The 26175-nt window shown below is 46.6% G+C and overlaps 1 protein-coding gene across 2 annotated transcripts; it reads right to left on the reverse strand.

Annotated features, from left to right (window-relative positions):
• Nucleotides 1–422: 422 nt before the first annotated feature.
• Nucleotides 423–24752, reverse strand: LOC126528913 (uncharacterized). 2 transcript variants are annotated; one of them, XM_050176495.2, is made up of 6 exons: nucleotides 24623–24752; nucleotides 17801–17907; nucleotides 16685–16747; nucleotides 11780–11848; nucleotides 2553–2606; nucleotides 423–608 (listed from the first exon to the last, which is right to left on the reverse strand). In XM_050176495.2, exons 1-6 carry the CDS (start codon nucleotides 24717–24719, stop codon nucleotides 522–524), a joined length of 477 nt encoding a protein of 158 aa, XP_050032452.2. In that variant the 5' UTR covers nucleotides 24720–24752; the 3' UTR covers nucleotides 423–521. The 2 variants fall into 2 exon arrangements, with proteins under 2 accessions (XP_050032452.2, XP_054925466.1); XM_055069491.1 differs by lacking the exon at nucleotides 2553–2606.
• Between the last annotated feature and the right edge of the window lie 1423 nt (nucleotides 24753–26175).

The raw sequence follows: 26175 nt of genomic DNA on the forward strand, positions 1-26175 counted from the left end.
TGATGGTGGTGATGATGATAACACTACACTGGGTCCGTACCAACCAGCGCAAAGTTTATTTCTTATAGGGGATCGAAGTATATTACAGCAAGGAACTAGGCGGTGTGATAAAATGAAGAAATTCGCATGCATGGAATGCAGTCAGCTGGAGCAGCACAGGGATAATTAATGCGTCGGTGGGAGAGCCCTTTGTCCCTGCAGTGGACACAAAATAAGCTGGTGACGATTATGAACAAGAAGACACAGTTACTACAGTGGTAGCGCCCATTTTGTGTGGATACGTGAAAGGCATCGCTGGCGGGATCGCTGGCGGGATCCCATGGTCTTAACTTTTAGCCGCGATAATGAGTAGATTAATAAATTTCATGTCTGCGGAATGGGAAGAAGTGACATTTTCTACATGCAAGTCAAGGGGATTCGAAATCAGAGCCAGTTTATTTTCCGCCATAAAGACCGTCCGCGTGTCCACCACCGTTCTTTCATTTTTGCTGCCATGAAGAGACCCCGGAGTAGGAACGTCTTCAGGCAACGAAGAAGATGCCTCTGACGTAACGGATCATGCCCAACATGATGTGCTTGTCCAGTGGAATGTCCGCTCCGATACAACGCTGTGGTCATGCGGGTGAGAGAGTAAGAAAACTAATATTAATGGTCAAGCCTTTGAAAACCTTTATCGCCACTTGATTGGTTGATTGACCAACTCATCGGCTGATCGATATGTATGGTCATACAGCCTAAGGCTACGCAGGAGCTATAAAAGCTGTTGCGTTGGAGGGTTTCATAAGAGCACTGCTATACACGAGTGTGAACGTAGTCTTGGCACTCCGCGCACCTTACACACACCTTTAGAAGTGTTTTTAAGACAACGCTGGAAGTATAGCTGCATTGAACTGAAAGTGTAAGTACACTTTGATTAGTACTATTTGGCTGAACACTGCAAACTTGCCAGTAGTGGGATAATCACAATCGTTTGTGGCAAGAGGGCTGCCACTACCCACTACATGAATCGCGACCACCGGAACGAACAGTTGAGAAGGCGACTGCCGACTTCAGTTGCATTTCTTGCGCATGGGCATTTCTTGTCGCATGACTGTTAGCCTCGTGCGCGACCGATGCCAGCGCTGCGAACGGCGCTCCGGTGACGTCAGATGGGGGACCCATTTTTGTCGTCTGCTACGCGCCGGCTATAGAATAGCTTCCTTTTAATGCGTTTTATCCCGCTCTAACTGTGTCTGGCGCAGCGTGGTGCTCACCAGTTACCGTCTGTATTGTTTTTCTAGACTGAGTTCTATAAATGGTAGCAGCAGGAAAGCAACAAAAGTTGTATACTTGATATATTAGCTATATCGCCACCCGCCCAATTGCTATGGCGTTGCACTGCTAAGCTCGAGGTCGCTGATTCAACCCCAGCCGCTAGATTTAGATGGAGGCGAAATGTGAAAACGCTCGCCTATGATTAAATTTAAGTGCTCGTTAAGGAACCACAGGTGGTCAAAATGAGTCCGGAGTCCTCCACTATGGCGCGCGTCATAATCATATGCTGGTTTCGGCACATAGAATCGCAGAATTTCCTTTTTTTATATTTTTTTTCATATAACCACAGCCCTCACGCGCGAGGACATTTCGTGACTCAGTCATAAAATAAAGCGCCTAGGGAGTAAATGATAGTCCACGCAGTTTTTGAAATGAAGCACGATCGCAGGACTCATTCGCGAAATTTAGCGCCGGTTAAGTGGCACTGTAGCATAATACAAATTTTAAATTTCGCTCACTACTCTATTCGCTTGGTGTTGCATATGTCAAAATTTTTCCGACCAGAAAAATATAATTTTTTAATGACAGCCTATTTATCCCACACATTAGTCGCCCCAGGGTTTATCATGTTTCGCAATCGCAAGCACGCTTTACAATATTTTCTTGCAAGTAAATCTCGTTATCACTTTCTCACGCAAAAATACTATTCGTTTAGGTTAGCATAGGACCATTTCTGTTCAACACACTTTCAGACTACCGCAGAACACTCGGATGACATCATTTTATCAGTGTATAAATATAAATATCGTTATTCTAACAAAAAAAAGGAAAACGAAGGAACGCCTGTGAACATTTTACTGAGCCTTTGTACCTTTAACCTGTATCCATGAACTCGAGCAAGAATTGCGCCAAGAACTGCGCCAAGTTGCCTTAACGTAGCGAGCGCGCACACCCTCTGACGTCACATGCGAGTGGGCGCCACTCAAAGGTGTCGGCTAATGTCCCTGTATATGCTCCCGCAGGGAGCAGAGTTGCGCATAGGTCCGGTTTATGATCCAGCTCTTTATGCGTAATCTGATCCAGTTATGATCCAGTTATGCGCAACTCTGCTCCCTGCGGGAGCATATACAGGAACACTAGTCTCGGCACTAACAGGCGTAACACAGAAAACGAAGTAACATTATTGCATCTATTGACTGACTGATACAGTACTGACACAGCGTAAGCGTCACTTAATGCGCTTTGAGGAAACAAATTATTCTTTAGGGGAAAAGCTACAGTGAAATCCTAATGCTCACCTGAATCTGCTTAAACATTCTTTCAACATCTTCTACGGGAACTTTTAGCACCTCCTGCATACAGAAACCCATAGAGGCTGGCGGTGTTAAAGTACACGTAGCTGTTACTAGAAAGACGTGGATTGAAACCACACAGGTAATGTTACAAAAAGAAAGTTATGTTGACGTTACCATCTATACATCTTAGGACACGCAGGGATATGCATATTTTAAGAGGACACGTGCCATGTTAATTGAGAACCTGAACGAACCACCGTAGTAATTCCTTCTCGTTTTCACAGTTAGCGCACGTCCCTGTCAGATGGCGTCCTGATGCAACTACTTCGTTCCATACACGCTTTTAAAGTGCTGTTACAAGCAATAAGCTGTACACCTAGTGGTAGGGATTTAGTGTACTTTAGACAGACTAGTTTTTGCGATTCAGTCTGTAAGCAGGTCCGGTAGCGTGTACCATTCGAGCGGCTAAAGTTATTTAATTTTACTTGAATGCTAATCAAAATATGGATGGATGTACCAACAGAAGTGCGAGCATGAAATCGAAATAATTACGCTGTGCTCGCCTTAGAGGCGTCTTTAGAAAAAGTGGTTAGGCAAAGGCAGTTGAATAATAAGCTCTAAAGTTTCAGCAGCCCTGCCCAGACGCTTTTTCATGACTAAGATTTCGGTAAACTTATGCAGTCTCTCTCAGTGCCGGTGGTGTAACAAGAATACCTCGGTATATTAGCAAGGTCTCGTGGTCGCACCAATATCTTTATCTGCCTCTTTCTCTCTTCCCTTCACATGCACATACGCAAGCAGGCACGCAAACACACAAACACAAAAAGACGCATCTACTATCACAATAAATTCAAACGCGAATGATTGTATAACTACTCTAACGAATTGATTCGTTTCAAGGTTCACCTGCATGCGTAACCGTGGCTCAAGTCTTCAAAACGTACACTTTGCTTGCACATGGGCCACAGAGTGATTACATGTAGCACTTCCACGTAATTACGCGTTAAAGGCGTTCTGATCAGTTATTAATGCGATTCTCATAGTTTGCCTCCTTCGGGTGTTTTGATCCATCCATTTGTCTCCACACAATTCAGCCTTGTCACCTGCCTTTCTTCATGCCGTCGTCGTAACGCCTTCTACGCCGACATAGTGGGCCAAGTTGTGTAATAGCTTGGGCCGCTAGATACAGTCACCCCAAAAGTTTACAGACCACGGGCTCTTGTAAAAGGTTCAATTTCCGAGCAGTCTGTAAACGTAGCTAGTAAAACCGGACATCACCGTGTTGTTTACATATACTAGCAGCGACTGGAAATCCGTGCACCAGGCTCCGTTGTGAGGCTGCTGGGACATTAAGATTTTATTGCTATAGCTGTTGTATGGACACTACAGGCGCATTTCTGTCGTCGCCCTCGCCGTCGCCATCCCCGTGAGGTTCCGTATGAAGTCCGAGGGTGATAAAACCGTCGCCGTACACCGTATGCTGTATGTGCGAGTGAAAGCGCGCGATGGTGAGCCGGCCATCGCCGCTTAAAGGGACACTAAAGGCAAATATTAAGTAAAGCTAAAGTGATAGATTAGTGCTCGAGAATCTCTAGCGCGTCGATATTATCGCGTACAGAGCCTTAATAATCGAAAACTTGAGGCAAATGCAGAACACGTTTAGAGAATCCGCCGGGACATTCAAGTGCTGCCCAATGACGAAAACACTCCTCAGGTTCTGTCACTAGTACTCAACCACTCGTTGCAAAAAATTTTCTTGTATTATAAGACGTAATAAAGTGCTACTTCTCCAGTTCTGTTTCATTTTCAGAAACAGAACAGACTTTCACGTTCTAGTAGTTTCGTTATCGCGTGGTGCTGCTGTTGCTGCCTCCCGGAACTCGCACAAACTGCAAATAGCAGTGCATACAACTTCCATGTGATGTCGTGGGATTCCCGAACGGTCTACCCCACTTGACCAAAAAGCAGCTGCAGCGGCGAGTCAACCGCTATGTCTTGAGTTGCTATCGCCGTCTGTCGGGTGCCGTTTTACTCACCGACGGCAGCAAGGGGTGGCGATGGTGTATGCAACATCACCACTTCCCCCGCTGGGTGGCGGGAGATTTGAATTTCGAAAAATGTATTCCGACCTTTCAGACGCTATTTTCTCGTAAACTAAGCCTTTTTTCCCCCACGAAACAAGCGTTGCGAGGTTTCTGAAATGGTATTCGAGCAGTCTACGTCCACTTAGTATTTGCCTTTAGTGTCCCTTTAATCTTCCGCTCGCAAAAGGGAGAAGCGGGGAGAAAGCGCGCCGTCTTCACTCTCGCTCAAGGCTCAGGCGGGAGGGGAGGGAGGGGGCGCGCGTTCTACCCCAGGCGCCCCAGGCGGCAGCGCGCGCCCGCCCGTGCCGCTGTATCTTGAAATCCATCTAAGACGGGTACTGAGTCCGCCGCGCGCGGTGTTTTCTCGGCTTACTTCGCGTTGATGCGAGACGCAGCAGGAAGGTCAATTCGCTCGCTGCTGCTGCCGCGCTTCCTCACTCCAGCGTTTTGACAGCGAGTTTCCGCGGTCATCGAGTGAGATGTGTTCATGTTTGCTCTTGCGCACGTGACGCCATGCTTGTTAATTTAGTTAATACGCCTATGTTTACAAGTTTATACGGCTGAAAATACTACTAGCCTTACTTCGTATAGCTGTCCAATAATTTGCTATCGCAAACGATGCTTCACTGTCAGGCAAAACTGCGACTTTTTTTCTCATATTCCTTTCTCGGTAAAATTTTGTGGGTGACTGTACATGCTCATAATGGTGATGCACTCGTTGCACCTTCGTCATTCCTGCCCTGTCACTCACGTCTCGTCAACGCATCGTCGTCACACAGGCAGCGACTGCGCGATGCAGTCGCTGTTACGCCATGGACGTTATGCACTGGTCGTCATCCGATTTACGTATGCCATTGGCATGTTTGCGTAGTCGTTGTGTAATCGTCGCACAGTCGTCATCATTCAATCGATGTCATACCGTGGTTGTAATTCCATCGCGTTCATTCCATCGGGGTCCTTCTAATTTCTCTGTCCGACTCTTGTCATGGTGTCGTCGTCATGCCATCGTTGTCACGCCATTATCGTCATGCCGTTGTTGTCACGCTGTCGTCCTACCATGCTTATCTGTAACGACATCCCATTTTCATCGTGCCGTCGTCGTCATAGCTCCTTCTCATTTCCATCGGCGTACATAAACCTTCGTCATACTAAGTAATTATGCTGTCGCCATTCCATCGTGATTGCTCTGTCATCGTTATGTCATCGTCGTCCTTACATCGTCGCCTGACAGCCGCCATCATGCAATCGTCGTTATTCGTCGTGCGATCGTCGTGCAATTGTCGTTATTCCAGCTTCGTCAATATCCTGTCGTCGTACAAACTTGTTGTCATACCATTATCATGCCATCATCGTCACTCTGTCGTTTTGTCGTCGCCATCCCTTCGGAAACGCCATCCCATTGTCTTCATTCCGTCGTCGTCATACCGCTTTCTTCAATCCATAAACTTAATTTATTATCCATCACTCAATTGCAATTACGCTGTCGTCATTCAATCTTCAATCTGGCGCCATTTTCATGGCATGGTCATCACTACGTCGTCGTCACAGTCGCTACGATACATTCATTGATGGGCCATGGTCGCCGTGCCGTAGTCATGTCATTGTCGTCATACCATCTTCGTCATTCGGTTGACGTCATACCGTCGTCGTCACGCGATCGTCATCACACACTCGTCGTAATCCAATTGTTCTCACGTTGGCGTCGTCAAGATGTCGTCGTTATTACCCCGCCACCATTTAAGGATGGTCATCTCCGTGTCATCATGCCGTTGTTGTCATACCAACTTTGGGACGACGTCATTCCACAGTTGTCAGTGGGTCGGCGTTGTACAGTCGTCTTCACGCTACCATTCTCATGGGCGACCTTGTCAAGCGAGTGCCATAGCAACATGAGAGGATATCGGAATATGCCAAATACGGCGAACGTAACGAAAGTCTCAAAATAATGACCGACATTAGGCAAACTTCTCTTCGGAATTAATAATGCTAATCGCATTATCATCGACAGACATCGCGAGCAGAGTTCTGCCGTTATCTTTTCGTGGCTGTCACAGAGCATTTCAAGAAATCGGTTGAGCCTTTCGCGTTTGGGTTTATGGTGATGGCGCATCCACATCCACGTTCGCACGCACACGTACGCGCACACAAGCGCCCACGCCAGCGCTGGATTAAGGGGGTGGGGCTAAGGGGGCTGCAGCCCGGAGCCTCACCTCAGAAAGTAGGAGAAGGGGGCCCTTTTATTCTAACCTGCTTAGTATATAGAACCATGGGCAACGGAACTTCGAGCGACATGTATGAAGCGAGAAAACCAGAACGAGCAGAATGTAACAGCATGCGTTTAGCCTGATCATTTGGGGAGAGCTTGTCGAGCTACAAAAACAGGAATCCCCCGCCACCCCGGCGGTGCCCTCTTTCTTACGAAGCGAGGTGCGTTTGCTTGGAAGAATTTTCGTGGTTTTCTATCAGTCCGCCTTTCCAGTGCTGTCTGGAGAGGAGGGGCAAGGGGAAACACCTATAACATGAAATGTGGGATGAGGACCTAAATCTCCCTTGCCCCTCGTCACCACCACGCCACCCTCCACCTCTAAGATAGTTCCGCCGCTGTCCTTCTCATAGAAAGGATGTGCTGCAGTACCCAACAGGTCCTCCCATTCGACTTTTCTTTACTGTGATGGTAATTTGGGCGGGGGAGGATGAGTTCGATAGCAGATGATGATGAGTCTGATGGCAGAGTCTAGGCAGGAAAGGAAAGAAGACGTCACACGTGCTTTTGTCCGCGTGCCGTGGGGCATGGAATGTTCACTTTTCGGGCTAGGGTTGTCGAAGAGTGAAGGTGGTAGCTGGAGAACTGGACACAAAGGCCTGTCTCCAGGGCCCATTCCTGCCTAGTGGCTGCGCATCCTCGCGCGCGCTCGACGGAAAAAGTAGGTCAGACTTGCCGCTGAACTTTCCAGAAAGAAGTAGAAAAAGATGACTCAGAGGCGACGGAGGGCGCGTAACTTCGCCCGCGCTAGGAGTCGCCCTCTCACCTTCGTTCTCGCGCTCGGCGTCGACGGGGCGAAAGAAAAATCGAGAACCTCCCAGAACAGACGATTGCTCCTAGCCAATAGGAAGACGAGACCGGAACGGGAGAAGGAGTGAGTTTGTACGGAGAAGGAGGGAATTTGTACAAGGAACTCTACGCGTATGTGAACGCCTGCTTTGGCCCTAGTAACAGACAGACGCGGCGCGCGTCTATAAAAGGAGGTTGATCGTGGGCTGCGATTCAGCCCCGAGCCACCGGTTAAGCTTGCATAAGCCGGCTCGCTGAGGAGCTCCCGGAGGACGCACCACTCTCGGCCAGCCATGGACCATCCAGGCAGCATGCGCCAGTCATCGGGACGGCCATCGTTGGACACCTGCGGTCGCGTCGGACTGACGTACCTACTGAATGCAGCTTCCGCGGAGCAGTATGATCGCTCTACCAAGTGTTCGTGTCAAACTCCCAATAGTACCGACTGTGCTTCTGTGGAGGACTTGCCAACTTCATCACCACGGTTTCCTGGCAAGAAGCAAGGTTTGACTCATCTTGGTTATCTAGATCCTGTGAAAACAGTGCCAACCTCGGTCGTCCATATTTCTGAGCAACCGACGCTAACCGAGCGCTGTCCTGTTCCTGAGTCAGCAACGTCTGTGCTACTCGGCCGGGCCCCTGCCACAGAGCTCCAGGTGTTCGGTCCGCCACGCCCGATTTCTACTACTGCTGATCAACACGTGTCAAACCTCCCCGATGAGCCTCCTTCTACTGACGAGCGCCAGGAAACAACACTCCAAGAACCGACTCACTTGTTTTCTGTTAGTTTGGCTTCAAATAATCATGTTCCCACCCACAAAGTGTGCCTCGAGAGGACGAATGAGATGTTTCTCGTTGCAGCAACAGAGAAGTACATACACCCCCACAGCAAGAGGTACGTTGCGAGATTCTCCGAAGTGACCCTGCTAAGTGGCCGGACGTTATTACTGACAGATTTCGCAGTGTATGCCTCGAGAAAGTGCCATTGTATTTTCAAAATCGGGCAGAAAATTTTCTGTCTTCCGAAAGGCAATACAAAACTCAGAAACGCTATATGTCACTTCATCTTTGCGTGCGAAAGGCTGTAAATGAGGAGGCGTACGAGCGACACTGGTTATTGTACTCCGAGTCCAAAGGTTCCGTTTACTGTTTCATGTGAAAACTATTTTCGATTTCTAGCAACCCCAGTGCTTTCACCACGCACGGCTTGTCTGATTGGAAAAGAGCAGAAGAAAAAGTTTGCGCACATGAAAATAGCGTCGAGCACCGGAACTACGTGGCAGCATGGCTCGCCCGCTCTAACTCGAGCAGCACAATTGATAAGGAGCTGCTTGAGCATCTTGTCACTGAGACCGCTTACTGGACAGATGTGTTGAAGCGCGTACTCGTTGTAGTTAAGCTTCTAGCTGAGCGCAACCTAGCGTACGTTTAGGGGCAGTGAGGAGAGTTTTGGTTCAACGAGAAATAACAATTATATGGGAGTGCTTGACGCCATTTCCAAGTTTGATCCCTTTCTAGAAGAGCACATCAAACGCTTCGGGAACAAAGGAAAAGGTCACCCATCGTATCTGTCAAAATTCATTTGTGATGAATTTATCGAGCATATGGCAAAGGCTGTCAAGGAACGTCTCGTTGACGAAGTGAAACGTGCAAAATACTTCTCTTTAATTGTTGATTCGACTCCAGACCTTACTCACGTTGATCAGCTGTCAGTTGTTTTACGATAGTATTGAAATGGAGAGGTGTACGAACGCTTTCTTGGATTTCTTCCAATTGAATCGTATACCGGCTTGTATCTTTTCGATACCGTGATATCTCTCTTGACGACCAATGGCATCTCAGTTAATGATTGTAGGGGCGAAGCTTATGATAATGCGACTAATAAGTCAGGAAAATGCAAAGGACTGCAAGCTCAAATCAAACACCTGAAATAATTGGCAGTCTACGTCCCGTGTGCTGGTCATTCACTGAACCTAGTTGGCGCGAGTAGCGTTGAAAGTTGCCTTGAGGCAGTCAAATTTTTCTCTTAATTCAGAGACTGTATGTGTTCTTTGCTGCCTCACCTAAGCGATGGAGGTATCCTTTGGACAGCATGGGCAGAACTGGCCCGCAGCTTGCTTTGAAAAGTCTCTCTGAGGCCAGGTAGTCAAGACACGCGGAATCATGTAAGGCTATCCTGAAAAATTTTAATGCAGTCTTGCGTTGCCTTGAAGCTATGTCAAAGAACGAGGAAGAAAACGGTAACACCAGGAACGAAGCGCACTCCCTCTTCAAGAAAATGTCAAAACTAGAGACTGCATTCATGACGATTTTCTGGAGTGAAATCTTGGAGCGCTTTGACAAAACGAGCGTAGCACTTCAGAAACAAGGCCTAGACATTTAAACTGCTGTAGACCTGCTGAGCTCTCTAGAAGGCTTTGTTAATTCTTTGCGACCTTTCTTTGATACCTTCGAAGAGAGAGCACGCACGCTAAGTACAAATCAATGTTATCAGGATGAGGGCAAAAGCACCGTTTTGAGTAAGCACCCGGACGGAAAAAGCGAGAGTGCGCTACAAGGTAGAAAAAAGTTTATCGTAGAGACCTGCAATGTTGTACTTGACAGTCTAGGCCTCTGCTTTGCGAGTGCGAAAGGCTGCCTACACTGAACTCTGCGAAAGGTTTGGATTCTTAAAATTGCTGACAGAAGTTGGGAGTGAGGCCTCTCTGGCACAGCAGGCTGAGAAGTTGGTGAAAACCTACAAAAATGATTTGGAGCCAGCATTTCCCGCTGAAATCGTTCAGTTTGCGAACTTTCTGCACAACACTATGTGCCAGGACACGAGTCCGCTGGGAATAATGAAGTTGCTGCACGAAAGAAAGCTTATTTATGTGTTTCCGAACCTTTCTATTGCTTTGCGAATGTATTTAAGCATACCCGTGGCAAACTGTGAGACCGAACGATAATTTTACAAGTTGTCGCTGATAAAAAATCGCCTTCGTTCGAGCCACCTTGACGACAAGGTGAACTCGCTTGCTATCATGTCCATTGAAAGTGACCTCCTCCGCGATCTATCCTCCGAACAGACTATATCTGATTTCGCCAAAGCGAAGGCGCGAAAGATGCCATTTTAAAAGAATACTGTTTGCGCTATACATGAATAGTTCCAATAAGTTCGTTGTGTCGTCTCCCAGCCTCCACGTTGCCATTGAAACGCTGAGCAGTGTAATTCAAAATAGGCAAATCTTCGTTGTTTGTCTCTTGTTTGTTCTTGTAATATTTAGCGCGCCTATAAAGAACTGTATTTTTGTTGTTTTTGATAGTGCCACATCTATTTGATGTCGTCCTTGCTTGTCTTACCTTTAACGAAAATATATTCAAATAATGTTTTGTAATTACAGCTAGTAATGTTCATCTGTATTCTAGTGCATTTTTATGGTGTTTCTATTACCTTAAGTATTGTATATATCTATTGCATATTTATTGAGTAACGTATATAACGTTGTAACGGGCTGAGACCTTCGTTAGGCTTTATGTCTTTAGTCTCAGTCTGCCCTCGTTTGAATGAACGAGAAGTAAAATTCAATTCAATTCAATTCAACGATTACTGCAGTCTAATGCTTGAATTTTAATAAAGAATGTTTTGGATACAACCATGCGTCTCCTCACGGGATTAAACTTAGTGATGCAAACAAAGCCTAGCTTCAGGAGGATCGACATCTGAGCTGTGTTGTTTTTTCCACATTTTTGCTCGTCTTGAGTGCACTAAACTTTTTCTCAAAGCCTGGCGTTTGCTGAAAACAGAATGCAGATTAATCACAAAGTGAGCATATGTGTTGGTGTTTACAACAGCATGCGTTAGAAGCTCGTTTTATTGTTTTCCTTATAATAATAACAATAATAATAATCCCGTTGATCACACTTCGGTATTTTTAATTTTGTGGAATTAACATGAAACATGGCGTATTTCCAGTAGCGTAGCTGGCCACAGGGGGGGGGGGGGCTCAGTATAGGGAAAGGGGGCCTGCATGCGCATTAGCCAAGGGCCCACATTTTTCTTAATTCGGCCCTGGCCCACTCACAACACAAGCTGCTGTTGAGTCAAGGTACCTTACCGGAAAAGCTGAAGCCATGAAAAGTGAATATGCCCTTCCGCACTTAACGAGGTCCGATTGCATCGTCTTCTGTGCTGAAAGAAACGCATTAGGACCAGTAAAAAAGGTGTCTTAGCTCTATTTCGATATATACAGGGCCGGTATTCTCAGGTGTTCACTTTCGAGTATAGTGCAGGATTCCCAAGATTGCATCGTATCTCTGGCACAGGGTCAAGCACAGTGCTAAAAACATTGTCGCCCGTTGACGCCTGCACATCCGGTGCGATAATTTTGGGCCATATCGTGACACGTATCCCCGAAAGTGAACGACCGACACTGTTTCCCCAGAAAATTGGTCGCGTCACTATTGCGACCAGATGAAATTCCTAACCATTAGTCATAATGGATGTAAAATATGGCGAAGGGAGGGAGGGGGGTTGAAAGCGGCTAAGCTGCTGGGCCGCCTCTCATCCTGCCGACACGCGATTTTACAGGTTTTGCGGAATATGGCGATGCGACAGGAGCACTGTGCGCACTGTCGAGAAGGCCCTGTCGCCGGAGCCTTGCAGCATCACGCAGTACGGGACAAGACGCATGCTGCGTCCCTCAGACGTCGGTTAGACTTTCGAATTTCGTAATCGTTCATAACGCGACTACGTGAGCTATTCCGTATATGGTATGGAAATAAACAGCACTGCAAGCGGGACACTGAGCGGTCAGCGCAGGGTCCTGTGACATCTGGTTTTGTGTGCCATATTTAGCCCCGTTTGCTTCTATAGCCTTCGCTACCAAGCCTCTGAATTTCACATTGGTATGACGCGAGCGGCAGGCAACACGTTGGGCAGCTGGCTTTCCCGACCCTTTCTTTACCTGGTGGCGTTTTGGACAGTGGGGAGAGTGCGAAAAACGATTGTGTGCATCGGGGATCAGATTGCAGTTGACGAACTTGGCACGCTGGATTTGGTTGCGGTGATATGTTGTGATGTCGTTTGGAGCGAGAGACGGCCAACCGCCTAGAACGTGTCGTTAGATGTTAGTCGAAATGAAAATACCACGATGTGGTTATAGAATCGAGCATACTGTTCGCAGCTGAAGTAAGAAATATGATTTTAACCTGGCAGATTGGCGCAGAAAGCCACAAGAAATGGAATCGCCGTGAACTGTCTGTGAAACCTTGGCACTTAAGATTTAGTCTATGAGATTACACCTGTGGGGGGGGGGGGGGGGGGTGGCACGTAGGTCGGCTGTTACCAAGTGCCATATTCTTGTTTAAAATCGCAGTTTTAAAATCGCAGTGCTTATATAACACATGCGTTTGCGCTTTACTACGTATACGCATTACGAAGTAAAACCAAAAGAAAGAGTTCACGCTAACGAGTTGCAGTGTAGAAGTGCTGCATGCTGGGCACTGCCTTCGCTACAGCGAGTGCAGGGGTAGAACCGTGGCGTCTGGGTAACTGCATGCTCTCCCTCTCCACCGCTTCATGCGATGGCGAGGAAGAGAGAATTCATGTATCCAAGGGTGCTATAACGTAAGACTATTCCAAACATTTCTATTCCAATTCTGCAATCAGCCCTCCACGATTGGTCAAAACATTCTTGTACCCCCCCTCCCCACTTAACCTGTTTGTCACGCGACGTCACGAAAACCGTGGTAGCTCCCCATCTGATATGAAGTGTACACACTGATTATGCATGATTTGGTCGAACAAAAGAAAACCAGTTATTTCTGATTCGACCCCTTCTCGCCAATAGCCCTCGGATATTGGTCAAATGTTTTCGGGCAGCAACCCACCTCACTTGCCTGTCGCATGACGTCACAAAACCGCAAAAGCTCACACGTCAAAGTGACGTGCCCGCGATAAAGATGTGCTAATATGCCGAACAAAACTGAAGTTTCTTCTGAATAGCCGCAGGCTGCCCAGTTCCGAAAGGAATAAAAGATGGTTGCCACCGATCGCTCAGGCACTGGCGACTCGCACCTGCCGGAGAGCATGGGTTTAATTGCGTATAATAAAGCTTTCTGCGTGGCCGTGTGACGTCTTCGACCACTTTCGGCAAGTTTACGACCTCGTTCTGCCAAACATTCTTTGCTGAGGATCCGTTTCAGCGTCATTCTGAAGCTTCCGTTACATGCCGCCGCGATTTTCGACGAGCCACCGCAAGCTGTGTAAGGGAAAGCGGACCAACTGCTGACGCCGGCACCACCTTCTTCATCCGGTTATCGATTTTCAGTGCAGTGGCTCGGCCCCATAGAATCCTTCTCAACTTGAGCGTCCTACTCACCTCTTGTCAGCCAATTATATAAGACAAGCCGTTCATTGTAGGCAATGTTATTCGTTTTTCAAGCAAACAGAAGTGACTTCCTATGAACGAGGAGAGCGTTTGATTGGTCTGTTCCGACAACCCTGCGGGTGATCGCCCCATCCTTGCGTCGGCGGTTACGCAAATTTGAAGTCAGGAGAATGGAATAAAAATATATTGGAATAGTTTTACGTTATAGGGCCCCAAGTGGCGTTCCTCGTTGCACGGCGGTGCACATGAATGCGTTTGTACGCGCTCGAGTTTGCGAGTGAGCACCCCGAGGTCCTGTGGCCTACGTGTGAGATATACAAAACGCCATTGACTATATAACTATGCCGTAGATAGGTCCGAGCACTACAATAGGTTTGTTCGATTAACACAGGGTACACGGCATCACCACTGAAGAGGTGCAGGTGGTGCCGGTTGTGTTACGTTGCCGCGCCGCACCGACTTACACCGACTTACATCCGACAACACTTCGACAACACCTCGCCTTGCAACCCGGGCACTCGAGAACGGGGGTGTAGGACGCGCCGCCGCAGATCAGGCAATCGGGCACCTATAGCTGCAGCGCACTGTAAATCAGTGTAAAATGCGCAAAGAAGCTTGGTTCTCTCGAATAGAGCTCAATATCATCACTAATGCCATATCTTATCATAGCTTGGTGTGGCCAAATAAAGAACGAAAAAGCCTTGACTTGTATGTGACCAAAGCAGTTGGGCAGGAAAGTGCGAAAGTGAAAAGTTAAAGTAGGAAGTGAAAGTAAGTAGCTGTTATTGTAGAAATAATACGACACTTCGGAAAACTTGAAACGCCGGAAGATTGGCCTGATAAACAAAATATTACTTCCTTGCAGCTAGGGCCCCATTTGCCGCCTGTTTACCACCAAATGCCGACGTATAAATCGCTATCGCGCTCACCTATAAATGTTTCAAACATATTTCCACCGTTCAACTAACATCCGCACTGCAGGTCGAAAAATACACGGCGTTTTCCGCGTTACCAGTTTTCCGCGTTACCGAGAAGTCCATGACGCCGCCATCCTTCTTTCGTTTGTGTGTTCTTGTACCTTAACTCTCTTTGAGTAGTAAACCCGCTGTTCTCGCAGTCCTAGAATATTTATTTGTACATCTAGTTTAGTATACTCATTTAGTGTTTCTTTAGAATTGAAACACTACAAAATGGTTAACAACATGCGATGCTTTCGGAACAAATTCTGGATACAATGAAGGCGCTATGTTTGAAATATCAGTTCATTCAAAGCGTATTATAATCCTGAGCAAGGTGCGTGCTTCTAAGGCGACAATATTGGAAGGGTAATGGAGTCGGACTCCACTTAATGTGAGGTGCGGAACACAGGAAAATCCGCGCGGGGGTTCTTTGTGCAGCAGGCGCGTCGACCTCTTCATTTTCTTTGTACCATTGTAGAGAAGCAAAGAGCGTTACGAAGGCCTCTCCGCCATGTGGCGACAGCCGTTTGTTTTGCATCTATCAGTGCATACGTGAGGATGTCTGACAGACGAGAGAGTTGCTCACGGGTGCCAGCGAAATTTCGCCAGTGTCACGTGACCACTTCCGAGTGGGGCTCTGTTTCAGTATACGTTACGAGCTGCCGCGCTGATGGAGTGCGCATTCGTCTTTACAATAGTTGATTTAGAGGCTCTCCAATTTTAATGAAATACATGCCGCTTATAACAAAATCTACCTCCCGTCCTGGAGACTTCGTTGTGATGAGGAGTGACTGTACCTATCGTTAACGAAACTGATGGGAGCCTGTTTTTTGATGCGAAAGCATCAAATGGCCCATCGAGCGGAACAGGCGGCCTCTGTAGCAGAGAAACGGTGCATAAACTCTCACTGGCTGCTATGCCACGTCATGTGCGCACCTCGACGAAGCAGAGCGGTCGAAACACCTGTTGGCCGCGTTGGCGTGCAAGGTGGTGCGTGAGGGGAGAGGGTGTCACCGCGACGCCACGTCACCTTCCCGCTCACTCTCGTAAGCCTGTGTTACTCGCTCGTTCCTTGCCCGTGCAAGCTCTCGCCTGTGGCCTCTCTTCGCCTCGGTAATCGCTATAAATAAATTAATGCATAAAAAACAGAATAAATTCCAAAGAAATAACGTTCGTGGTAGTGAGTTTCGAACTTACGATCCCACGCACAGAGCGCGAGCGTCTTACTGACTTCGCTAAGCCAGCGCTTCTTTGACGGCAGGCTTGTGCACTCATCTTTATGGACCGAAGTTTGTATTAATGAGCTCGGCGTGAGGAAAGCGGGGTCGTCAAAATTACCGTGGCTTACTTGGTAGCGTCCCCATTAGATTCTGTGACTGTAGGACAAGGTAGCATGTCGTGATGGATCGAAGCGCACCGACCTTGTGCCACCTAGGAGGCGTTGGCCAAGCGTGTCAACGCGCTCGCTTGCCCACGAGTTCAGAACTCGAAAGACTGCTCATCGGCGTTCAAATGGACATTAATGTATTCGCATTCACAACTCTTAAGGATTGCTTCGGTGTCTTCGGATGTTTAAAATTCCTTGACAGTTTAAATATCGAAACTTTGTCAGATGGGTGCAATATTAAGTCATTTGTCCTCAACCAATGAGAAAATGGAGGTCATATCTCACCTTGACAGTGCCCTGAACTTGAGAGTAGCAGAGATGGGCAATGATGCAGCACTTTGGTAGAATCTGTACATGTGCCCGTGTTGAAAGAAAGGCGTGTAACTAAAATTCTCCCAATTTCAGGTGAGGAAATGACGCTGTAGATTATCTGTACCCTTATCTGTTTGAAGTGCGAAAAAGCAAGTATTATAAGCGGGAAATATTGTTCTTCGTGCTAGTACAGAAGGATGCTTTTGAAATCAGGAGTTAAAGTTACGGCGAATTGCCGTTATTTACTGAAAACCATGGCCTGCATCATCGCGCTGGCATCCTTTTTATGCGTGTGCATTTTCGAGAACTCGCCGAGCAAGCGAATTCTAGACATCAGTACAAATAAGAAGCGATTGTGAAGCATACGTTCTAAGCTGCCGTAATGTTAGCAGCCCACATCTGCTCATCAGTTTGGAATGAACGCAGCCAATCTTCGATGAAGGGAATTCTCTGGCATAAAAACATCGATTCGGAGCGGGGATATTTGGCATCGTTCATTGGCACGTATTCACTTCCTTGTGTGTCCTCACTATCGCTAATCGGAATCTCACGTTCCTGTGCCCGGTTGTTAGCCCAGCTTCCTTCTTTATAGGAATGAAGTGCTTAATGGGACACGTTTGGTAGAGCTATGTTGGTGAAGAAAGGCTGTTGCCGATGCCTTGGGTGTCAAAACTGAGCTGTAGCCAGTTCCGAGATGATACTTTCTTGTTCTCTTTAACAGTGAATCACACTGACTGTTCGAAAACATATGCATAGACAAGTAAAGTTCGCCATAATAAAAAAACGCGAATACAAGTGAAAATCCTATCGTAACGTGATAGAAAAACAAGCTGTCATTTTTCTGTGATGCTATTTACGTGCGTAGTTTCAGAAAATCTACACTGACATGACCAAACGTTCACTGTCAATAATAGAACGACAGAAAGCTGAGCTAGTTGGTACGGATTCATTATGCAAGAAAAGGTGAGGCGTGCAGTCCACTTCTTCGTGTTGTCCACTTCTCTTCTCTTGGGTCCTGTCTGCACGCCTCACCTTTTCTTGCATAATGTCAATAAGATATAGCCAGCGATGGACTCTTTTGTTGGCTACCTTGAGGACGGCGTCAGCAGATATGTTGAACTTCAAGGCCAGTCTGTTTCCGCACTTGGCCATAATTCTGGCTGCTGTTGCGGCACTTTTGGAAGTGGTCACCACACCTGGAACACAGGTTTCGGGGAAGTAGTGTTATTAAAGAGGTGTAGCGGACCTGAGCTGTACTGTCGGTAACATATTCGATAAGTTTTCGAATGGAAAAGACGCCTGTGACAATTCAAAGGTGCGGGAAGGAATGTGTGGCTGGATCTTATGGCTGCTCCCAGTAGCGAAAATGTGGCACTTTACCATTCAGTAGCTACCTATAAGCTCTCCACATCAACAGCATAGTCAGGATTTCCACATTTCTCAGGTCAGCGAAACTTAAAAGTGAGAAAATATGCTGCAGTCAACAATCGAGGCACTAAGTCTTAGTGAAAAATACTAACACAAGTTGCACTGCTGACAAGATTGAATATTTATTGAAAATTTATAGGCAGTTCTGCGAAGACACTTTGAACAATTTCTCTGCTCTGTTCTGGTATGGTCGAGGTGGACAGCCGCCTCCTACACTTGTGGGAAGCCAAAAAGAGCATGCAAACCCGCTGGAAAAATAATAAGCTAAACCGTACACTCCGCTTGCGCATCGCGCAAATAAACCAGGAAATCGAAGATACGCTAACCAGTTAACCAAACACCAATGGGAGAGGGTATGCGGCAGCATGCAGGTACAACTCGGTCTAGCCAAAACGGGGAATTTCCTCCGATATCTTATGGACCCGGATAAGAGTCAATCCGAACAGAGGAAAGACCTCAATAAGATCACTCACAAATACCAGGGCTCGAACGATGAGCTCCTGACAGAGCTCAGAATCCGGTACATAGGCGAAAATGCACAAATCCCCCAGAAGACATACGCTGGTCTGGAGAATATTAACCTAGACGCACCCATTCTAGAGGCTGAAGTACGAGCCGTGTTGATGAAACTCTGAACAAAATCTGCACAGCCCCCGATGGCATAACAAATAAGACCCTCCGAAATCTAGACGACCCATCTATCACTGCCCTAACAGAGTGCTTCCACCGCTGTTGGGAAACAGGTTCTATCCCCTCTCAATGGAAGAATGCACTAATAATATTCATGCCTAAACAGGGTAAGCTACTGCAGCTCGAGAACTTACGCCCGATCTCTCTGACATCGTGCGTAGGAAAATTCACGGAGCACGTCATACTTAACCGCCTCCACAATTTCGCGGAGGGCAACAACCTATTCCTGGACTCCATATTTGGCTTTCGTCCTAAACTTTCCACGCAAGACGTCATGCTTGAGCTTAAACATCAAGTTAAGGACTACATATTTAAGAATGGTACCTGAACTGTTCTGGGCCTTGATCTTACAAAGGCCTTTCAGAACGTAGCGCATCATGCTATACTGGCGAATCTGCAGTACCTAGGTGTAGGCCAGAGGACCTCAACCACCGCATAGCGGAACTAAGAATAGGAGAAGTACAAACGGACAAGATCCCTCTTGGAAGTCCTGGCACACCCCAGGGATCAGTCTTGTCCCCCTTCCAGTTTAATTTAGGAATGATCCGATTACCGGCACAACTTAAGAGGAAGCTTTAGCTCGGGCCCAACTCCGACGCGGCCTATTCAAATACATGTAAAACGCAAAAACGTTTTTCTGAGATCACCTCCGGACCGATTTTAATGAAATTTGTAGAATTTGCGAGAGAGAGTTAAATTCTAGTGACTGTTGGAAGTGGAATTTCGATTTATGGCCTGAATTTTGTTAAAAAGATTTTCAAATATTCGACCGTTCGAAAAAAGATAGAAGCACGAAGTTTACAAATTTATAGCTCTGAATCAAGAACAGATATCGCGGTTCGATAAACGGCATCCATTAGATCATTCAAAGCGGACAAATTGGATATGTCATTCTACATATTACGTGAATTTGTTACGTTGGTTACAAGGGTTCTGCAAAAGCTGTATTTCCATATTACTAAATCTCTTTATATTCATGTGTAACATATAAATTTTGTCCGCTTTAGATGTACTATTAGATGCAATTCACTTAATTGTATGATCCTTTTTCGTTGTTGAGTTACAGAGTTGTGAACTTGATAGTTTCGTATTCTGAAAATTTTCGATTTTTGCCAATTTTTAATAATAAATTGACAACCTTACTCAGAAATTAGAAACCATCAGTCACTGGATTTTCAGTTTTTTTTTAAGTGCAACAAACTTCGTCAGATTTAGCGCAGTGGTTGCCGAGAAAAACAAATTCACCTTTTACATGTATTTAGATAGGAGCACTCGAGCTAAAGCTTCCTCTTAATCAGATTCCAGATCTACACCACAGTCTGTATGCCGACGACATCACACTGTGGGTGGTTAAAGGTAGCGATGGAGATATAGAAACCATGCTACAACAAGCTGTAGACACGGTTGAAAAGTAGGTGACCGAGAAAGGCCTCGCCTGCTCCCCGCAAAAATCAGCTCTTCCCACTCAGAGCCCCTACAAACCGTAAATCCGACACTGCACCACACCCAGAAATCACTATGCGAATCAGAGGAGGCGCGATCCCGGTGGTGGCCACCATCTGTGTACTCGGCATCTTTATGCGAGCTCACGGCCCAACGGCAACACAATTGATAAAAGCAGGCGATGCGACTCATCTCAAGAATTGGCAACCGACACTCTGGCATGAAAGAACCCAACCTCAAAAGGTTGGTACAAGCCTTCGTGCTCAGCCGCATCACGTACATCCCCCCGTACGTCTGCCTCAAAGCGGCTGAGAGAGAGAAAATAGAGGGGATTATCCGGAGGACCTATAAACAGGCTCTTGGGCTACCTATAAGAACAGCCAATGTTAAATTGCTAGCTCTAGGTGTGCACAACACCCTCGAGGAACTTGTGCAAGCGCACCTTATATCTCAATACGAAAGGCTAGATCAGAGTGCATGCCGCCGGGCGAAACATCCTCCAGAATCTCGGCATCATTGCAACTACGAGTCGATGCAAAGCACTAATTACACATTATCCACGATCAGAGGTGCCATCTCAAGATTAATCCGCTCCCTAAAAACATGCACCGCGAATTCCACAAGGAAAGGAAGACCGAGTGGTCCAAAGCCTTACAAAAGAAATTCCACGCCTTCGAAGACGTGGTCTATGTCGACGCAGCAGAATACATAGAACGCAACTGTATGTCCGTTGCAGTGGTGGACCCGTCAGGTCAAATACGCGCTGGTGGTTCAATCCATACCAGAAGCTCTGAAACAGCGGAAGAGGCGGCTGTCGCTCTGGCAATAGCCTTCACACATTGTCATTACATTAGCGATTCCAGAGCAGCAGTACGAGAGAGAGAGAGAAAACAAGGGTAGGAAAGGCAGGGAGGTCAACCAGAACAGCATCCGGTTTGCTACCCTACACTGGGGGTGGGGGAAAGGGGAATAGAAAGAGGAAGAAAGGGAGAGAGGAAGCACTGAGTACGTGTGGGAGCGACACCATACGCAAGGACACTATAAACGGTCTGTTAAGCCCGTGCACTTCAAGTACCGCACTAGTGCACGAATCGCTTTTCGAGCCAGTGACGAAATTTTGCGAAAGGTCTGGTCTCGGCTCCCGTAAAACACATACTAGATACCAACCTGTACCCACGACCAATCCAGATCATTTGGGCACCAGCACACTCCTCGCTACACGGCAACGATGCCACCCACACCACCGCTCGAGGACTAGCCAACCCAGCACCCGGACGGCTCACGCTAGGATCAGAGGATGATCGCATGGTCAGTTACCAGGAAATAACTCAGCACTACAGGTTAGCCAGGGCAGTGTACCCGCCAGCACACAAATCGCTTAACAAGCGACAAGAAGTAGCTTGGAGACGACTTCAGACGAACACCTACCCCAACCCCGTAGCATATCACTACTACTACCCGGGCCAATACCCTAATACATGTAACCATTGTAAGAAAAAAGCGGATCTGTTCCATATTATGGGGTCGTGCCCAGCGGAAAATCACACAAATCACGAAATAAGTAATTCTGAGCAGTGGGAGGCCATGTTGCTAAGCTCCGACCCTGACCTGCAGGCCAAGGTAATCAAGAGAGCTGAAGAAGCCGCCCGGGCCCAGGGGCTCGTGGCTGCCTGACAAGGCCATCCGTCAATACCTTGTTCTCAAATAAAGTCTTTACTCACTCACTCACTCACTCACTCACTCACTCACTCACTCACTCACTTACTCACTCACTCACTCACTCACTCACTCACTCACTCACTCACTCACTCACTCACTCACTCACTCACTCACTCACTCACTCACTCACTCACTCACTCACTCACTCACTCTGCTCTGTTGCAGCAAGAATGATCTGCGCTACAGACAAACGAATGTGTTCATGAAGTTCATTGATGAAACGTTCACCAAATGTCACGACTGAAATCTGTGGTTGTCGGTATACATTGATTCTAGTGGGTGGCACTGCTTTGGGTAACTCCAGAGAATCCGACTGTTAGGAAAAATCAGTATTTAAAAAAATTGGCGGCTCCCTGCATTTCTGTTCTTTTGAACGCAGTCTTGCCCTCAACTATACGCGGACAATAACTCATAAAACTATTGGCGTCTATACGAGAATTGTAAAGAAGCTCTCAACATTGGGCATTTTAGGATGGTGATGTGAAAGTTGGCCCGTATGCATTCGCTGTTGTCATGACTTGTCCTGTGTACGAGGCTGGCAAATTTTCTACATAGGTTCATTCATTCTCCTCTTTAACGTTATAATTGCAAAAGGTAAAGCTCCGCCAACAACCGGAATTCGAAAGTCTGGAAGAGTTGCTGGTCGCTGAGTATACCATAGGTCGGCAGTGTAAGCGGATAGCCACTCAGCTAATATTTTCCCATGCGGTGGTATGTACACAAGCACCCACTCATGCGCCCTCGCGCTCATCACCACTCACTGAGGTTTCATAACTCCTGTCCACTTATACTACACCGATACTCACTCGCGTTCATGGTCACTTGCATTCACACTTATGGACACCAAGTTACGCTCACACTCGTGTCCACGCTCTCCCGCTCACACATGTACTTACGTCCACTCACAGTCGCTGACAGCGACTCTCGTCCATAATCACTTAACCGACGCTACCCGCTGTTCAATTTTCCCTAACTACTCATTTGTTTTGTAACTCATCAACGCTTTATTGTACGTCTGTGAAGTGAGTCTGGAGTGATTTGAGTCAGTGTACTTGTGATTGGGTACGCAGACCTATGAACTTACGGAGCTGTAGGGAAAGAATATTATGGACAATAATACTCTGATTGCAAAGTAGCACACAGTGGGCGTATCCAAAAATAACCAGAACGTTTTCTCCCGCATGAATGCGTTCAAGTTTTTTTATTAGTAGTGGGGACTCACGCGAGTGTGAGGCATTGTACTAGATGTGGACCAACCAACGTGTCGCATATTAGAATTGCTCGTTTATTATGTGTAAGTTCTTATATGTTCTCAATAAATGCGCAGTGATTCTTGGAGACTGGGTACAGTAAGCAGAGACACTGCACGGAATTGTATTTTAATAAATTGGCTCGTTCTTGTAATTTTTCGTGTTGTGAAAAGAGCGTCAACATTTTATGGTGAGGTTATGGTGTAACGTTTTCAACCCTCTCCCTTGTAAGGTAACAATCTGACAATAAACCACCTTTCTTCAAAACTGCTGGGTAATCATAAAACGCTGTCCCTTAGGAAACAATGCGCCACTTCTTGCAAGCTTCACGCATTGTATACAGCCAAAGTTTCGTAATGGTGGCATTGGCGGGCGCATTTTGGCGAGAGTGAAGCGCAAAAAGTACCCGTGTATCATGCATTGCGCAAAACTCAAAGCGGTCAAACATAATCCGGAGTCCCCAGTGCGGCATGTGTTAATATTCAATCTTGGCTATTTATCTGTAACATCTCGGCATGTTTTTTAGCTTGACACATTGTAACTTCAAGCTTTATCAAATCTGACGCGTGACTTTCGACGAAATTAGTTAATTTTGTACAAAACCTTCTGGAAATTTTCAGAACTTTCCGAGTGACACTAATTGACAAACCATTGTATTGTTTTGAGCCGAAATTGCGGTCAAAGCATAGCGATTTATAAGATGTAGAATGAGGGGTAGTTTCCTTTGACTTTACGAATGGGTATCATCTGCCTCAGACTAGGTTCCATGCTCAGAGCAGTCAGATTTTGGTAGTGCACTTCCAGACATTCATAAACAATTCTTAAACGGGGCTAACATGCTTAAAATAATTGTGGAGAAATAAATGCCCAGTTTCTGAGCTTTTATTACAGGTCACGTACATTGACACAGAAAGCCTAACAGTTAGACCTTCCCTACAACTTGGAACAAGCAAGCCCTGTGTCTCGAGGAACATTCCTGGAATGCTTAGGTACCCCGCGTAGGTTGCCCACTTGGTGAATACTCGTGACGTAGCTCTAAAAAGTGACACAGGTGCAGCAGAAATTTGTATGGCGCTGGCGACGGCGAAAAACTCCATGAAGATAAACTTGCATAATGTATTTTTTAACAGTATTGATGCTCGATTCATACCTTTAATCACAGTGTAAGGTGGCATACATTGATTACGGAAGCTTATAGAACATAGTAATCTCACGAGCGCTTTATATTAATTGATCGATCACACATGCACAGAAACACGCTACACATATTCCTATTGAAACGATTCAGCATAGCAACAACCACCTCCAATAGATCAAAGTAGCGTTCTTCACTCTCCGTTTTTTTTTAAATTGCTAGCAAATAGCAAAGTTCCTGGCTTACCCGATTTGCCGCCACAGGGGTCTGTCCTCTTCAAGTCTGCTTGATCAGTTAGTGTCAGCAAAATAACAACAATTCCGTATAGAGCATACTTTCGCATGACTTCTCCGTCTCTAAGCTCGTGGAGCGTTCCCATCGGTCACCTGTCGTATATATGTGATCCATGATTGGCAAACAGTGCCCGCACATATTTCGAAGTTCCTGAGAGAGCGCGCTCATGTAAACATTTTCTTCCCCGGTTCTATATCCACGTATGTGCGTGGCAGAGTTTGCACAGCTTGCTACCACGAAGGCAGAAAAGCACCTATGACTCTCCACACGTGCCGACGCAGGCTAGCACTGCGACGCATTGCGGAGCAGCTGCATACTCAGACGCTTTCATATGGCGCTTGTGTCCACCTCTTGTATCCTAGTCGTGGCATTTAGTTCTGAATGAATCAACTATCATACCATACCGCTTTTGGATGACACATTTTTTTCAGGTTCCTATTCAATTTTTTTTTTATTCACTTGAACTTGTGCCTTTGATTGCTGCGCGTCTTGTTATAGCTAGGTCGCTAATTGCCTCTGCGGTTTGGATCGACGTGGTCTTACGTTAGCTTGCAAGTGTAGAAGAAATGTTACAACGGCAACTGTGTAACGGGGTCTGCCCGCTCCTGGGATATGACGCTGCCCCCTTGCTTTTCCGTGTACGTTGCAACATGCGTCCGCAGATGTCATTTTACATTTGGTTTAGTCTTGATGCGCTGGGTGTTTTACAATACTTATTTGTACACTTTAAGTATTCTTTAGTGCGCGACTGCAGAGCTTTTCTTTACTTAATGAATCTTCCCGCACATCCTGTTTAGACTCGCTGTTTCTTGTTACCTGCTTACTGATGTGCCCCGTTATTGTTACTAAGCAGCACGTCTAGCTATGTTTCACTAACTAGCTCCATTGCAGCGGTGGCATTGCTTCTGGCATAGGTAATTAACACCCTTCACCACCTATATGCGACTTTTTACTGCATAATACGTTATTTAGCTACCAAGTCATCTTTATGCTTGCTTAGCTTCGGTCATGGCTTGTTTAGAGACTATAGTTAGGCCGGCAGTAAAGGATGGAAGGGGTGAAACTTCACATACATAAGCCATGGATACCTCACTCGAGCTGCTGCCGAACGTGCCATGTACCTTTGTAAAACCGCTCCCTTAATCAGCTTTCAGAATGTTTCAGTGCATCGGATCATTGGCGATATACTTATCCAGAGAGCTACCCTAGTGTAACGCTCACTTTGTTGCCAGCAGTGCTGAAGCCACAGATATTGGTAGGTATAGCAAGAACCCGCTTACCCTATACTCTCCGGCGAGTAGGTCAAAGGTGGCGCTGACGTCTATAGCGGCGGCCAATTGTCTTGCAGATGTTCGCATTTTCCTGGCCTCGAACACCCACTTCTTTACCACCTCAAGCGGATCGATTACAAGTTAGGTCGCCTTACATACGTATTGCTGCAGAGAAACTGACCAAGACCTCCACTAGAGAAACACCTACGCTTGTCTTGAAAAGAGGGCGGATGT

This window comes from Dermacentor andersoni, chromosome 8, assembly GCF_023375885.2.
Source record: "Dermacentor andersoni chromosome 8, qqDerAnde1_hic_scaffold, whole genome shotgun sequence".
In the NCBI taxonomy this organism is placed as follows: domain Eukaryota; kingdom Metazoa; phylum Arthropoda; class Arachnida; order Ixodida; family Ixodidae; genus Dermacentor; species Dermacentor andersoni.